Source organism: Sesamum indicum, linkage group LG10 (genome assembly GCF_000512975.1).
Source record: "Sesamum indicum cultivar Zhongzhi No. 13 linkage group LG10, S_indicum_v1.0, whole genome shotgun sequence".
Taxonomy (NCBI): domain Eukaryota; kingdom Viridiplantae; phylum Streptophyta; class Magnoliopsida; order Lamiales; family Pedaliaceae; genus Sesamum; species Sesamum indicum.
In genome coordinates, this window is record NC_026154.1 from 1,762,029 (window position 1) to 1,775,345 (window position 13,317).

At 36.1% G+C, this 13,317-nt stretch overlaps 2 protein-coding genes across 2 annotated transcripts; one reads left to right on the top strand and one right to left on the bottom strand.

Moving 5' to 3' along the window:
- Positions 431–5,175, top strand: LOC105171610 (calcium-transporting ATPase 12, plasma membrane-type). The gene is made up of 3 exons (XM_011092773.2): positions 431–728; positions 1,494–4,811; positions 4,912–5,175. Exon 2 carries the CDS (start codon positions 1,535–1,537, stop codon positions 4,484–4,486), a length of 2,952 nt encoding a protein of 983 aa, XP_011091075.1. The 5' UTR covers positions 431–728; positions 1,494–1,534; the 3' UTR covers positions 4,487–4,811; positions 4,912–5,175.
- Positions 6,948–11,606, bottom strand: LOC105171611 (calcium-transporting ATPase 12, plasma membrane-type-like). The gene is made up of 2 exons (XM_011092774.2): positions 8,270–11,606; positions 6,948–7,316 (listed from the first exon to the last, which is right to left on the bottom strand). Exon 1 carries the CDS (start codon positions 11,333–11,335, stop codon positions 8,324–8,326), a length of 3,012 nt encoding a protein of 1,003 aa, XP_011091076.1. The 5' UTR covers positions 11,336–11,606; the 3' UTR covers positions 6,948–7,316; positions 8,270–8,323.

Sequence of the window (13,317 nt, forward strand, 5' to 3'; positions counted from 1 at the left end):
TGCTACTCTTCTTAAAAGATATCATCTAAACATAACCAGCATGTTAGAAATATTAAATATTAAATGATTTGATTTTTCTGACAACTTAAACTTTTAGCTTTTACATAAAGTGACTATTCCAAAAAATGAAAATACATGTAAAATACTAGTTCCCCTCCTGTTCCTTTACATCATTTGGAAGCTCAAAATACACTCCAAAAAAACTAAATTTAAAAAGAAGGGCATTGAGCAAATTCTGATTGGTTAAAGGAAACAGGAATCATCCTCAGTAAACTTATGAGCTTTTTTATTGTTTCTGTTTTTATATTGAACTATTAATAAAAAGTCTTTGTGGAAATAGCCATGAAGTTTCCAGCAGCTTAATGACAAATGCTGAACTATTTTTTTATGAAAAAGCTGGAGTTATTAGGATGCCATAGATATGTTTTTTCTTGTTATGCTGATATCACTATTGCATGATTTTGGTGTTGAACTTTACATGCTCTCTAAAGTATCAAACTTCGATATTTCTCCACCCACTCTGACTCATATATATACGGAGTAGAATAAATAAACTCCGAAACAACGTTAGCCTCATCCGGTTTACGCGGTTAGGAAAGGGGATTGACAGGTACAGTAACTAAAACCCATAAAAACATAATACAGTCCTCTGTTTTCGGCGTTTAAACTGAAAAAAACCACCACCTCTAACTCCACCATCAGGGCGGCGCATCCAGCTCAAATAACAGGTACCCTTCACTCACCTGAGATTTGTTGTTCAAATTCATGATCGATCTGTAGTTTAAAACTTATTCGTTTCGTCGTTGTAGTTATCGTCAATTCCCATCCTTCTCCTTTTTACTTATATTAAGAACGATCCAGTCGAGCTGGTGGAATTTTTGAGGGTGAGTTTGAGCCCGAATATATTAAAATGAACATGCATTCGGGCTTGAGGCCCAGTTGCTCAGCCGTGGCAGCTCCGGCAGCCATGGCTGATGGCTGGGGTAGCCAAGGCATCACATGCTCGGGCTGGGGTCGGGCCTGGGCCAGGGCCCGGCCTCAACATCTCCCATTTTTAGAGCTCAGGCTCTACCTAGCCTGAATTAGAAAGGAAAAAACTCAGCTTGCTAGCCATATTATGCTCCATACTCATTTAATTGATTAAATTAGTAATGTATTAAGTAATATATAAATATATCACTACAATATAAAAATAATTAAAAAATATAGGGAACCGAATTTGATGAGCTTGATTTTTCAGAACTCAAGCTTTGCTCCCTACACAATAATCGAAGTGTCACATAAGATTATGTTAAAAATAAAAAAAAAGCATAACATAAGAGGAAGAGTTAAACAAAAATCTTGGTGTAAATAATATATATAATATCAATATATTACTTAAAAAATAATAAAGCTCAAGAAGTTTCAAACTGACTTGTGTGTTCGAGTTTGCTATACTGCTTCCTATGTATACTCTTATATTTGCTATACTGCATTTCCCATTTCTTCAATAGGAAAACAGCCCCTGTCACATAGTGGAGCAAAGAATTGCTCAATGGCCTCATCGTCATTGTCAGTTTTACATTACAGACAACCGGAGCGTAAAAGTGTTACAAGGTACTATCAAATGCCGCCTGAAGTTCATGAGTATGTGATTGAGATGGGAACTGGTGATCAGCAGGGACTGGGGTCAGGTTCCTTAACTGTCGATCAATCAATGCTCAGTAAGCTTGTGAAGGAGAAAAGGAATGATGAGGTAGCTAGACTTGGAGGTGTTGAGGGACTAGCAATTTCTCTCAAAACTGATTTGCAGCAGGGAATAGGGGGTGATGTTGAAGATATTTCATGGAGAACAAAAGCCTTTGGTACCAATTCTTATGCTAAGCCACCTAAACAGGGCTTGTTCTCTTTTGTGTGGAAAGAACTCATTGATCCAACAATTCTCATCCTCTTAGTGTGTGCTGCAATGTTGCTTGGATTTGGCATCAAGGAATACGGGACTGAAAATGGCTGGTATGATGGTGGAAGCATACTTGTTGTTGTTTTTGTTGTTGTTTCTGTTTCAGCAGCTAGCAATTTTAGGCAGAACAAACAGTTAGACAAGCTTTCCAAGATCAGCAACGACATCTTGGTTAAAGTTGTGAGAAATGGAAGCCAGCAAAAGATTTCAATCTTTGACATTGTTGTTGGTGATGTTGTTTGTTTGTCAATTGGTGATCAAGTACCTGCTGATGGATTGTTCATGGAAGGACACTCTTTGCTAGTGAATGAATCTAGCATGACTGGGGTGAATGATTTTATTGAAGTTGATAAAGATCAGCACCCCTTCTTGCTTTCAGGCACAATGGTAGCTGATGGATATGCTAAAATGATGGTCACTTCTGTTGGAATCAACACAACTTGGGGTGAAATGATGAGCTCTGTTCATAGTGAATCCATTGAGCAGACACCCCTTCAAGCACGACTGAAGAAGTTCACTCTGTTAACAGGAATGTTTGGTCTAGTAGTAGGTTGCTTAGTTCTTGCTGCACTGTTGGTACGTTACTTCACTAGGACTACAACATATGACAATGGGAATAAAGAATTTAATGGCAGCAAGACTAAGGCTGAAGATGTGATCAATACCATTGTGGGAATAATAGCTACTGCTGTGACCATTGTAGTTGTTTCAATTCCTCAAGGTTTACCCTTGGCGGTGACCCTTACTCTTGCATACTCAATGAGAAGACTGATGGCTGATCGTGCATTGGTCAGAAAGCTCTCCGCTTGTGAGAAAATGGGCTCTGCAGCAACCATATGCATGGATACACCTGCTCTCTTACTGACTCAGATGGAAGTAACAAAGTCTGTTATTGGAGCAGAATCTATAGAAGGAAGAAGTTACACTTCAATTGCGGACAATGTTCTCCAACTACTGATCCAAGGGATCAGTCTCTCAAAAGGTAGTGTTCATAAGTTGTTCTCAGTTGCTCCAATGGACGATGCAATTCGCTCGTGGGCTGTTATGAAATTGAACATGGAAATGGACAACAACACACATGGTCTGTCGATTCTTGATGTTGAAGCATCCTGTCCTGAGAAGAAGAGAATAGGGATTTTAGTTGAAAGACAGCAAGATAATAGGTCAATGATCCATGTGCACTGGAGAGGGGATTTTGAGAGAATCCTGTCATCATGCTCACATTACTATGATAACTCTGGACAAGCTATAGTTCTTGATGATCAGCAGAGCGCGAGATTTCATCAAACAGCAAAAGATATGGCAGTTAGTGGTCTTCGATGCATTGCATTTGCCCATAAGCACCTTTCAGAAGAGGAGTATGAGAATGAAAGAGCACATCGAAAGGTTCCAGACAAGGATTTGATTCTGCTGGGATTCGTGGCACTGAGAGGTACCTGCCATCCTGATGTGAAGCAAGCTGTTGAAATTTGTCAACTCGCAGGGGTCAACGTCAAAATGATTACCGGAGAAAACATTTCTACAGCAAAAGCCATAGCCATCGAATGTGGAATACTGTCTCCCACACAACAAGTTAGTGAAGATGGATCCATAGTAACAGGTGAAGAATTTCGCAGGTACCAAGAAAATGTAAGAATGGAGATAGTTGAAAACATTAGCGTTATGGCAAGGTCATCTCCTTTAGACAAACTTTTATTGGTGCAATCCCTTAAACGGAGAGGCCATGTCGTTGCGTTAACTGGTGATGGAACAAATGATGCACCAGCATTGAGAGAAGCAGATATAGGACTTTCAATGGGAATTCAGGGCACTGAAATGGAAAAGGAGAGCTCAGATGTTATCATCCTGGATGATAATTTTGCTTCTATTGTCACAGTTGTGAAATGGGGAAGATGTGTGTACAACAACATTCAAAAATTCATCCAATTTCAGTTGACTGTAAATGTTGCAGCCATGGCAATCAACTTTGTGGCAGCTGTTTCAACTGGTGAAATACCATTAACACCAGCCCAGTTCCTGTGGGTGAATCTCATTATGGACACCTTGGGGGCTCTTGCCCTAGCTATTGGAGATCCGACTGATGAACTCATGAACAAGCCACCTATAGGTCAGTCCGACCCGCTCATCACCAACATCATGTGGAGAAACATAGTAGGTATAGCTTCATATCAGATAGCAGTGATCTTGGCCTTAAAGTTCAAGGGAAAATCAATATTTGGCAACGATGGAAACATCATTGACACACTTATCTTCACCACTTTTGTCCTCTTGCAAGTGTTCAATCAGTTCAATTCAAGGGAGCTCGAGGGGAAGAACATTTTCAAGGGAATACACAAGAATAAACTGTTCCTTGGAATCACCGGGATTACCATAGTTCTCCAAGTAATAATGGTTGAATTGTTGAATAAATTTGCACATACAAAGAGGTTAGATTGGAAGCAATGGGGAGCCTGTATAGGAATTGCAGCTTTCTCTTGGCTGATTGGTTGGCTGGTCAAGTTTCTACCAGTTCCGAAGAAGCCAATCCTCAATAACCTGATCATCTGAAACAGGGGACTCCAACGAAAGCTGTTCATTTAGAAGTTTGGATGTATACTAACACGTAGGATTCCTAAACCAGGATTCTCTTTAGATGTCCAGATGTTAACTGTTAGGAGGTTTTAGCACTTTGACATTCAAACAATCACAGTCATTCATGTATGATGGGATTCACCAGACAATCACAATCATCCATGTACATCTACAGTGAGCCACACGTGAATTCCGTCACATGAACGGCCGTAATTGTAGTGCTAACAACTTCATTAGATGTCTGCTAACAAGTGTGATAAATGCTGGACCAGAATTGATGTGAAGAAAAAGGCCTAACAAGGTAACTATCCCTCTTCCCCACATTTACATATATCTATCTTTTTTGGTGAAAATCTTACTAGAATCCAAGACCTAATATCTCTCATATTCTTGGATTGCAGGATCAAGAATCCCCTAATTGGGATTAACAAGAGATGAAAGTCCTTCCAAATTTGGGCCATGTTCTTCCACTTTGAAGGGTGATTATCTCTTCTGTTTTCTTTCAATAAGGGGTGTTTTTATTCTTACATCAACTGGTGACCACAATGTAGAGCTCTGTTTATGTATCTTCTTCACACTTAAATTTCTGAAGTTCGGTAGTTTGTGTGGTACTGATTGCCTGTTTCTTGAGAATGATAATCATCATGCTTGAGTTTCTAGCTATATTTCCACATTTCCTTTATCCCTCATATTTAGTCCTAAGATTTAAGGAAATCTTCAAAGTGAAGACCGAAACAACACATTCGCTCCTGAAATATTTGGGAGACAAGCAATACTCAAATAATTCTGTCAATCATCATTTTTTAATGTTTACTTGAAGATAGACTGCATATCAACTATACATTTATATGGTTATTAAATATAAAATTATCGATCAATGATATCTTAATTTAATAGTTAAACCTGAATCCCACGAACAAGTTTGATATCATTGTTCAAGTTCCGCCCGAATATATATGAGTTATTAAATTTTTATAAAAACAGGAAAAAAAACACAAAATTATTGAATTATTCATATGAAGTGAGGTATTCAAATCTTGAATTCATTAAACATGAATTATTAGTTTCTTACATCCGCAACAATTATTCATGAATCTTGAATTTGACGTTCTCAAATTCAGAATATTTTATCATAGAACTTCAACTTTGTGACTTAAACAATAGTTTTATTAAGATTAAAGAGTTAGCAGTTGGCAACTTTCAGTTGGTGAAAAGCGAAAACAACGTAAATCGTATTCCGTATTGTTTTGATCAGATAGAAAAGGAAAGGAAAAGTAACTCACCAATCGCCTTCCACAGACTTGTCCTGCCTCGGTCAAAACGGTTGTCGAATTTTCAGCTCAGCTGCTGTCTGAATCGTGCGGGTGGCCCCTATTCTTGGTCAAAATCCCTACCTGCCCCAATTACTTTTGGAATTTTAACCTATCTGAAATTTTTGTGGTCCTTGAGATGAGATCGACGAGGTATCTTACAACTGGAATCTTGGGGCCCACCTCAGTATTTTCTAAATGTTGATATTCCTGAAAATTACGGAGGTGATTCTTTTTCTTTAAGTAAAATGAATGAATTATTATTAATTGAAATAAATTGATTAAATTATTTTTATTAAATACTAATATCTAATAAAAATTATTATAACAATCATATCCTGATAAAAAATATCGAATAAACTAAATTTAATCAAAACTTATTATGCAGTAGAAACAATATCCCACGTATATTGAGGAATCCAAACCATGTGATCATGAGTCTCAACTTCGTCAACTATTACGCATGCGATCTAAAAGATGAAGGGTTTTTTTTTCCCACCTTACATTGATATTTGACAATTCTGGTAACTTTTTTTCATATATAGAAATAGTATTTATATAATTACATCAATATATAAATAAATTAAATTATATTTATTTGATCAATACATTAATATAACAAGAAATAAAAATAAATTATAAAAAAGTTGCATAGAAATTAAACAAATGACCACATTATTGATGAGATTCGAATTTACGACTTCAAACTTGTTCATAGAATCACAACCTTAATTGCTAGATTATATATGACTTTACTAAATAGATAATTACGATAAAAATAAAAAAAAATGACCAAATTGTTCCTCTAATTTAATATGCCGAATATAAAGAAAGAGTCTGATTGTCTAGGGACTGTTTGGGGAAATTCTTGAAAAGTATTTTTTAATTTTTGAATTTAGAAAAACACTTTTGAAATATTTGAATTGCCCACTTTTGCTTCTAAAACTACTAAAGAAGCATTGTTAACCCAAAATCTATAAGTTGATCTTGCCCATAAAATATTTTTCTGAAATACATCAAGATTTCTAAATCAACCAACAATTATCATTATAATATTCAATACGCAATAGATCAAAATTTCTGAATCGACAAACAAATTTAAAATAAATAAAGAAACAATTTCAAAGTAAACAAAAAAACAACATGCTATTATTAAAAATAAACTAAATACATATATTTATAAGACTCAAATTTGCAACCTCATGATTGCACGACCTCAACTTCACAACTCAACTATAAACAGCCAAAACCCTTACTATATTTAACATCATGTGAGGTCCAACTCCAACACAAATTTGATGATCAAACACATACAACAAGACAAGACAAGACTTGCACATTGCTATCTGTTCCCAATAACATCAAGTCCTATCCCATGATTACAACAAAACTCACCCTTAACTAATTATTCGAAACATAACAAACTTCCGTACCAAAAATTCTTGGTCTAAAACCACTACATTTCGAACACCGGTTTCCCGCTTCCTCATCCTGTCCTGTAATGAAAGAACATGGCAAAGCAGAAATCTTCAGACCAAACCGAGAGGTTTCATGTCGGTGTGTGTATATTGTTCAGATATTAAACGAAGAAATAGTCCAAAAATCACATAAAGTTCAGCTTTTTTGGCTGTGAAGATGTTGATCCTTTTGAAGAATGAAGTCCATATTCACAATCCAAATTTGTGAAAGAACATTTATACATTACAAATGGATCTGCCAATCTCAATTTCTCAACAGATTGACATGTAACATCATCTTCAAATTGATTGATTTGGTGGGTGTACGGCTAAACTTGTTAAATGATTGGGATAATTATATTTTTACCTCTTGAATCTATGATCTATTTACACAAATCACTCATATTTTGTTAAAATTATACATACACTCACTAGAAACGTCGACATTATTTACACAAAACATCCTTATTTTTTGGAACATTACATATGCATCCCAAAAAATATCAACATCATTATGCAAATTACCCCTACTTTTGGCTGTAAGTGGTGGTTTTTGGTTTTTGTAATTACTCAAAAGATGAGGGTGGTTTATGTAAATAGACCATAGATAAGGGGTGTAAATGTAATTATCCCTAAATGATTTTATAAGTCCATATGTGTTATAGCGTATTCTAAGAGTTTATAAGATGTTGAATTATATTGTTAAAATATAAGTTCTTTTTTGAAAAAATAAGATGATGGGGCCTATAAAATGTTAGTAATAATTATCAACTAAAAACTCCCTTACATTTTGTAATAGAGCTTGTACAAAATCCTGACATCTTATTTTGGGTCTTGTATGATTTTTGTATGAAACATTTACCAAATACTTCATAACATGTGATAAGTTTTTAACATTTTATAAGATATTTCAAAGAGTTTATAAACTTACCCAAACACACTCTTAATGCAATCAAAACTGATTTAGACAAGAATTTGGAAAGAAAAATTACCTATTCGGACCCTTTTTCTTTAGATGAATTCTGGTCCAACCACATTGTACTCTGTCAAGATCGAGTTGTCATTAGGACACGTCTAAGTATCCGAGGGAGAAAATTGAAGATGGTCTCCGTATCTGGAACTGGTATGTACTTGATGAGACAGCCAAATGGCCAAGACACCGCTGCAATGACTATGCATGCCGCCCATTGTACCCAATTCAACTTCTCTGTACGTGCAAACTTATTCAGAAACTCCACCAAAATAACCTGAAGAATGACAATCATGCAAGTGAGTCCTATAAACAATTTGTTCTTGAGAATTCCCTTGAAAACATTCTTCTCCTCAAGCTGCCTTGCATTGAACAGATTGAACACATGACAGAGCACAAATGTGTTAAAAACAAGTGTGTCAACTGCCTTTTCATGGACCCCAAAGATTGATTTGCCTTTGAACATTAAGGCCAAGATAGCTGTTATTTGGTAAGAAGCTTGGCCTATAATGTTTCTCCACATGATGTTGGTGATAAGTGGGTCGGAACGACTGATAGGTCGCTTTTTCATGAGTTCTGTGTTTGGTTCCTCAGCAGCCAATGCAAGAGCAGCCAATGTGTTCATAGTAACATCGACCCATAGCAGTTGGGCTGGTGTTAATGGCATCTTGCCAACCGAAATTGCTGCCACAATGTTGATTGCTAGGGCAGATGCACATAACGTAAGGTTGAACTGAGTGTGTTTCTGGATGTTGTTGTAAACACATCGACCCCATTTAAGAATTTGGGCAACTGAAGCAAAATTGTTGTCCAAGATGACGATATCTGAACTCTCTTTCACCACTACTTTGGTCTGGATCCCCACTGAAATTCCCACATTGGCTTCATGTAAACACAGAGAATCATTTAGGCTGTTGCCAACCACTGCAACTACATGGCCAATCTCTTTTAGACACTTCACTGCTAGGAGTTTGTCTACATAACAAGACCTTGACATTACCCTAATACAGTCAACTTTAACCAATCTTTCTTTGTCTGTGTAGTTGCGGAATTCTACACCTTTCACCATTGATCCATCATCCACACCTTGGTTTGGTGGAAGTATGCCGCTCTCCATGCTGATGGCTTTTGCCAATGACGCATTTCCTCCTGTAATTAGTTTGACGCTGATCCCTGCCTGTTGGCAAATTTCAACAGCTTCCTTAAAACTGGGGCTACGAAGAATTTTCAGGCCAAAGATTCCCAAGAGAACCAAACCGGTGTTGGGAATATCGTGATTTGTCACTTCATTCTCATACGCATCTTGTGAGATCTGCTTATGCGCGAATGCAATAGATTGATGGCTATTAGCAGCCATATCTTCTATTATTTGCTGAAATCTTTCCCTCTCTTGATCATCAAGAGTAACAATATTTCCAGTTGCGTCCTGGTAATGTGAGCATGATGAGAGAATTATTTCAGCATCCCCCTTCCAATGAGCATGGAATGTTTCGTCTGACTGATTTTTAATTAGAACACCTATTTTCTTTTCAGGGCAGGAAGCTTCCAAGTCCAGAACTGAGAAATCTCTTGTGTTGATGTTCATTTCCATGTTCAGTTTCAGGACAGCCCATGAATGAATTGCATCGTCAGTGGTAGTAACTGTGAGAAACTGTTGAACAGTACTGCTTTTGGTGAGACTGATCCCTTGGAACAACATTTGCAGAACATTAGATGCTATTGGAGAGTGACCTCTTGCTTCTACCCAATCTTTTCCTATCAAGCACTTGATCACCTTCATCTCATTTGACGTAAGAATATCAGTTAAATCTGTGCATATGGTTGTAACACAGCTCACTGCCTCAAATGCAGGAAGGTTCCTCACCATTGTCTGATGATCGCCCTTCATTCTGTCAGTGGAATATGCCAGAATGTATGCAACTGCCAACGGCAATTCTTCAGGTATCGCAACAACCAAAATAGACACAACAGCAGCAACAATTCTCAGAAGGTCGTTGATCACATCAACTGCTTTAGTCTTCCCGGGAACGAACTCTATTGTCCCATCTTCATTCTTTGTATGCCCTGTGAAGTAACGCACCAATAGAATGACAAGTACCATTACAACTGAACTTAAACCAATAAAACCGAGAGAAGAGGCCAGCTTGTTTAACCGTGTCTCAAGAGGCGTTTCCTCCCGTGAATCTACAGAGACTGAGCTCATAAGCAAACCCCATGCCGTGTTCAATCCAACAGAGACAACAAGCATTTTAGCACATCCCTCAGCTACTTTGGTACCTGAAAGCAAGAATGGATTTTGATCTTTATTGACTTCAACATGATCGCTCTCCCCTGTCATGCTAGATTCATCAACTCGCAAAGAATACCCTTCCACAAACAGGCCGTCAGCGGGAATTTGATCGCCCATCTTCAAGCAAATAACATCTCCAACAACGATATCGAATACCGACACTTGCCGCCTCCTTCCACTTCTGATGACAACTACAGGGAAATCCTCACACCCCTTCTCCAATTTTTTCTTCTGCCAGAAATCAGCCGTGGCACGAACCGAAATTACAACAAAAACAGCAAGAAACATACTGCCACCATTATACCAACCTTCTTTAGGCCCATCTGCCTTGATACCAAGTCCGAGGGACAGCGCAGCGCAAACCAGAAGGATGAGAGTTATTACATCCTGGGAAGCTTCCCAAACAAAATGGAAGAAGCTCTTCGTAGGTGGCTTTACGACAGTATTACTCCCGAAAGTCTCCTTTCTACGCGAAATATCTTGAGAACTCCCACCAATTCCATCTCGCAAATGGGTTTTGAGAGCATCAGCTATACCTTCAACACCACCAAGTGTAGCAAGCAAGGTCAGGTCTTTTTCCCTGACAATCGAACTGAGGTCAGACCCATCAGCAGCGGAGAAGCCGGAACCCGAACGCTGAAGCTCAATCACAATATTGTGGCTTTCATCGTGTGTGCGATGGAAGCCAGTAATGCTTGTGGGCTCTGGTTTTCTGTAGAAAAAAGCTGAAGATGAGGAAGCCATTAAACCATTTTTCCCTCCACTGCCCGGCGATGAAGTCTGTTTCGTTCCCTCCATTGGGGCTTCAAAGGTAGTGGCCTCCAAGAATTGGCGAGCAGCTAAATCGAGCAATGAGAGAATTCACGGGCTGATTAAGCTAGCTAGATGGTTTCAGGGATGGCGTAGCGCCGATATCTGTTCCATCAGTGTAGCAAGCTCCGTCCGGCAAGTTGACTTCGTGGTTGACAAAGAGGAAAGAAACAAGGAGAGTAGTGAGGATCAGAGCAAGCAGGAGTAACAGAACTGGATCTTTAGGAATTTTTCATAACATCTACAAAAACATTTAATACATAATTACAGGATTAAGAGATAAGTACTTAAAATTTTTAATTAATAAATAAATAAATTGTAAATATTTACAACAATTATATTTAAAAACAAAAAAAAGGAAGAAAGAATGAAAAAGAGAGAAAGAGACGTATATATGAAACCGCCCACCCTCAATTAAAAGCGCGCACACACACACACAAAGACATTCGGCCGATGCGAACAGGTAAGGGAAAATTATATTTAAATTAGTATTAATTTTTATAATTATATTATTTAGTTAATATCTTTATTAATTATAGATTATTATATCCAATTTAATATTTAATCAAAAAGCTTTATCAATTCGAGTAATTATAAATTAATGATCAGTAAATGTCTCAATTGAATTAAGATTGTTATAATTAATGATTTAAATTATTTAATTTATTAGATTTAATAATTTCAATTTAACTGAATTGATTAACCAGATATTTAATTATATTGGTAGATGTTTAATTAGCTCTTGTAATAGTAAGGAACTGATAAAAATGAATAGGCATATTTGAAAATAATATTTGAGTTATATGAAAATTATGTTTATTAAAAAAAGAAATATGAGATTTTTAAAATAACTTAGACTATAATTATTATTAAGAATAGTAGCTGTAAGAAGATGGAGGATTTAATGAAATATATTTTTATGAGATAATTGATAAGTTATATAAATTTTTATAAAGTTTAAATTGTCTAGTTAGTCAGAAGAAACGGAACAAAGATTTATATTTTAATATAAATAAATATTTAAAAAAATGATGGAAACTGTACGAATACTATTGGAGCTGTGAAAATTTTTATTACTTAGGAAAAAAATAATTTACTTAAGAAAGTTTAGAAATTATTCTCAACCAACATAAACTGGATATTATTAAAGTAAAGAGTGAAGTTCAGTTTGATACTCTCAAGCATATGATATATAAATCTTTTGCTCTCAAATTCTGAAGATAAAAACTCTTTAACCCCTCCAACTTTATGTGTGAGACTATATTCATTTATGTGTAATAAAAACTTTTACAATATTTATCAACTTTTATTTTCTTTTAGTTCATCAATTTTCAAATTAAATTTATCTTTATTATTACAATTTATATTTAAAACATCTAAAACTAAAGCATCACTAAAGTAAAGGTTTAAATACATTTTTTATTCCACACAGATAGTTCGGTTGACATTATCTTCCTTTAACTTTCACGATTTTCATCTTTTTTTTTTTTTTTTGTCTGAGTTCACCCTATGCATATGCATTTAAAATTGGAGCTACTAATCCTATTAGCTTATTTTCTTTAATTTTCACAATTTTCATCTTTTTTTTTTTTTTTTGTCTGAGTTCACCCTATGCATATGCATTTAAAATTGGAGCTACTAATCCTATTAGCTTATTTTTGCCACCATTTTGTCTTTTTAACTTTTCTAAGATAGTATTTTTATCCTACATCTTTTTAATTTTATTATTTCAGTCTATTCTCATCAAAGTTCACTCTTACAGCAAATAGAGGTAAACTCAAGTGAAGAAAAAGACTGAAAATAATGAAACTAAAAGAAAAATATAGAATTAAAATATTATTTTAAAAAGTTAAAAGATGAAAACGTTAAATAATCTGGATTACAATACTTCTCCCCTGCCCCCCTCCCCCCAACCCCAACAATGAAGTATAGTTTAATAAGAAGAGTTCGATTACTCAATTTTTTGGTAT

Excerpts from the sequence above, each read along its gene's own strand:
- LOC105171610 (XM_011092773.2), top strand. The coding sequence starts at position 1,535 with ATGGCCTCATCGTCATTGTCAGTTTTACATTACAGACAACCGGAGCGT.
- LOC105171611 (XM_011092774.2), bottom strand. The coding sequence starts at position 11,335 with ATGGAGGGAACGAAACAGACTTCATCGCCGGGCAGTGGAGGGAAAAAT.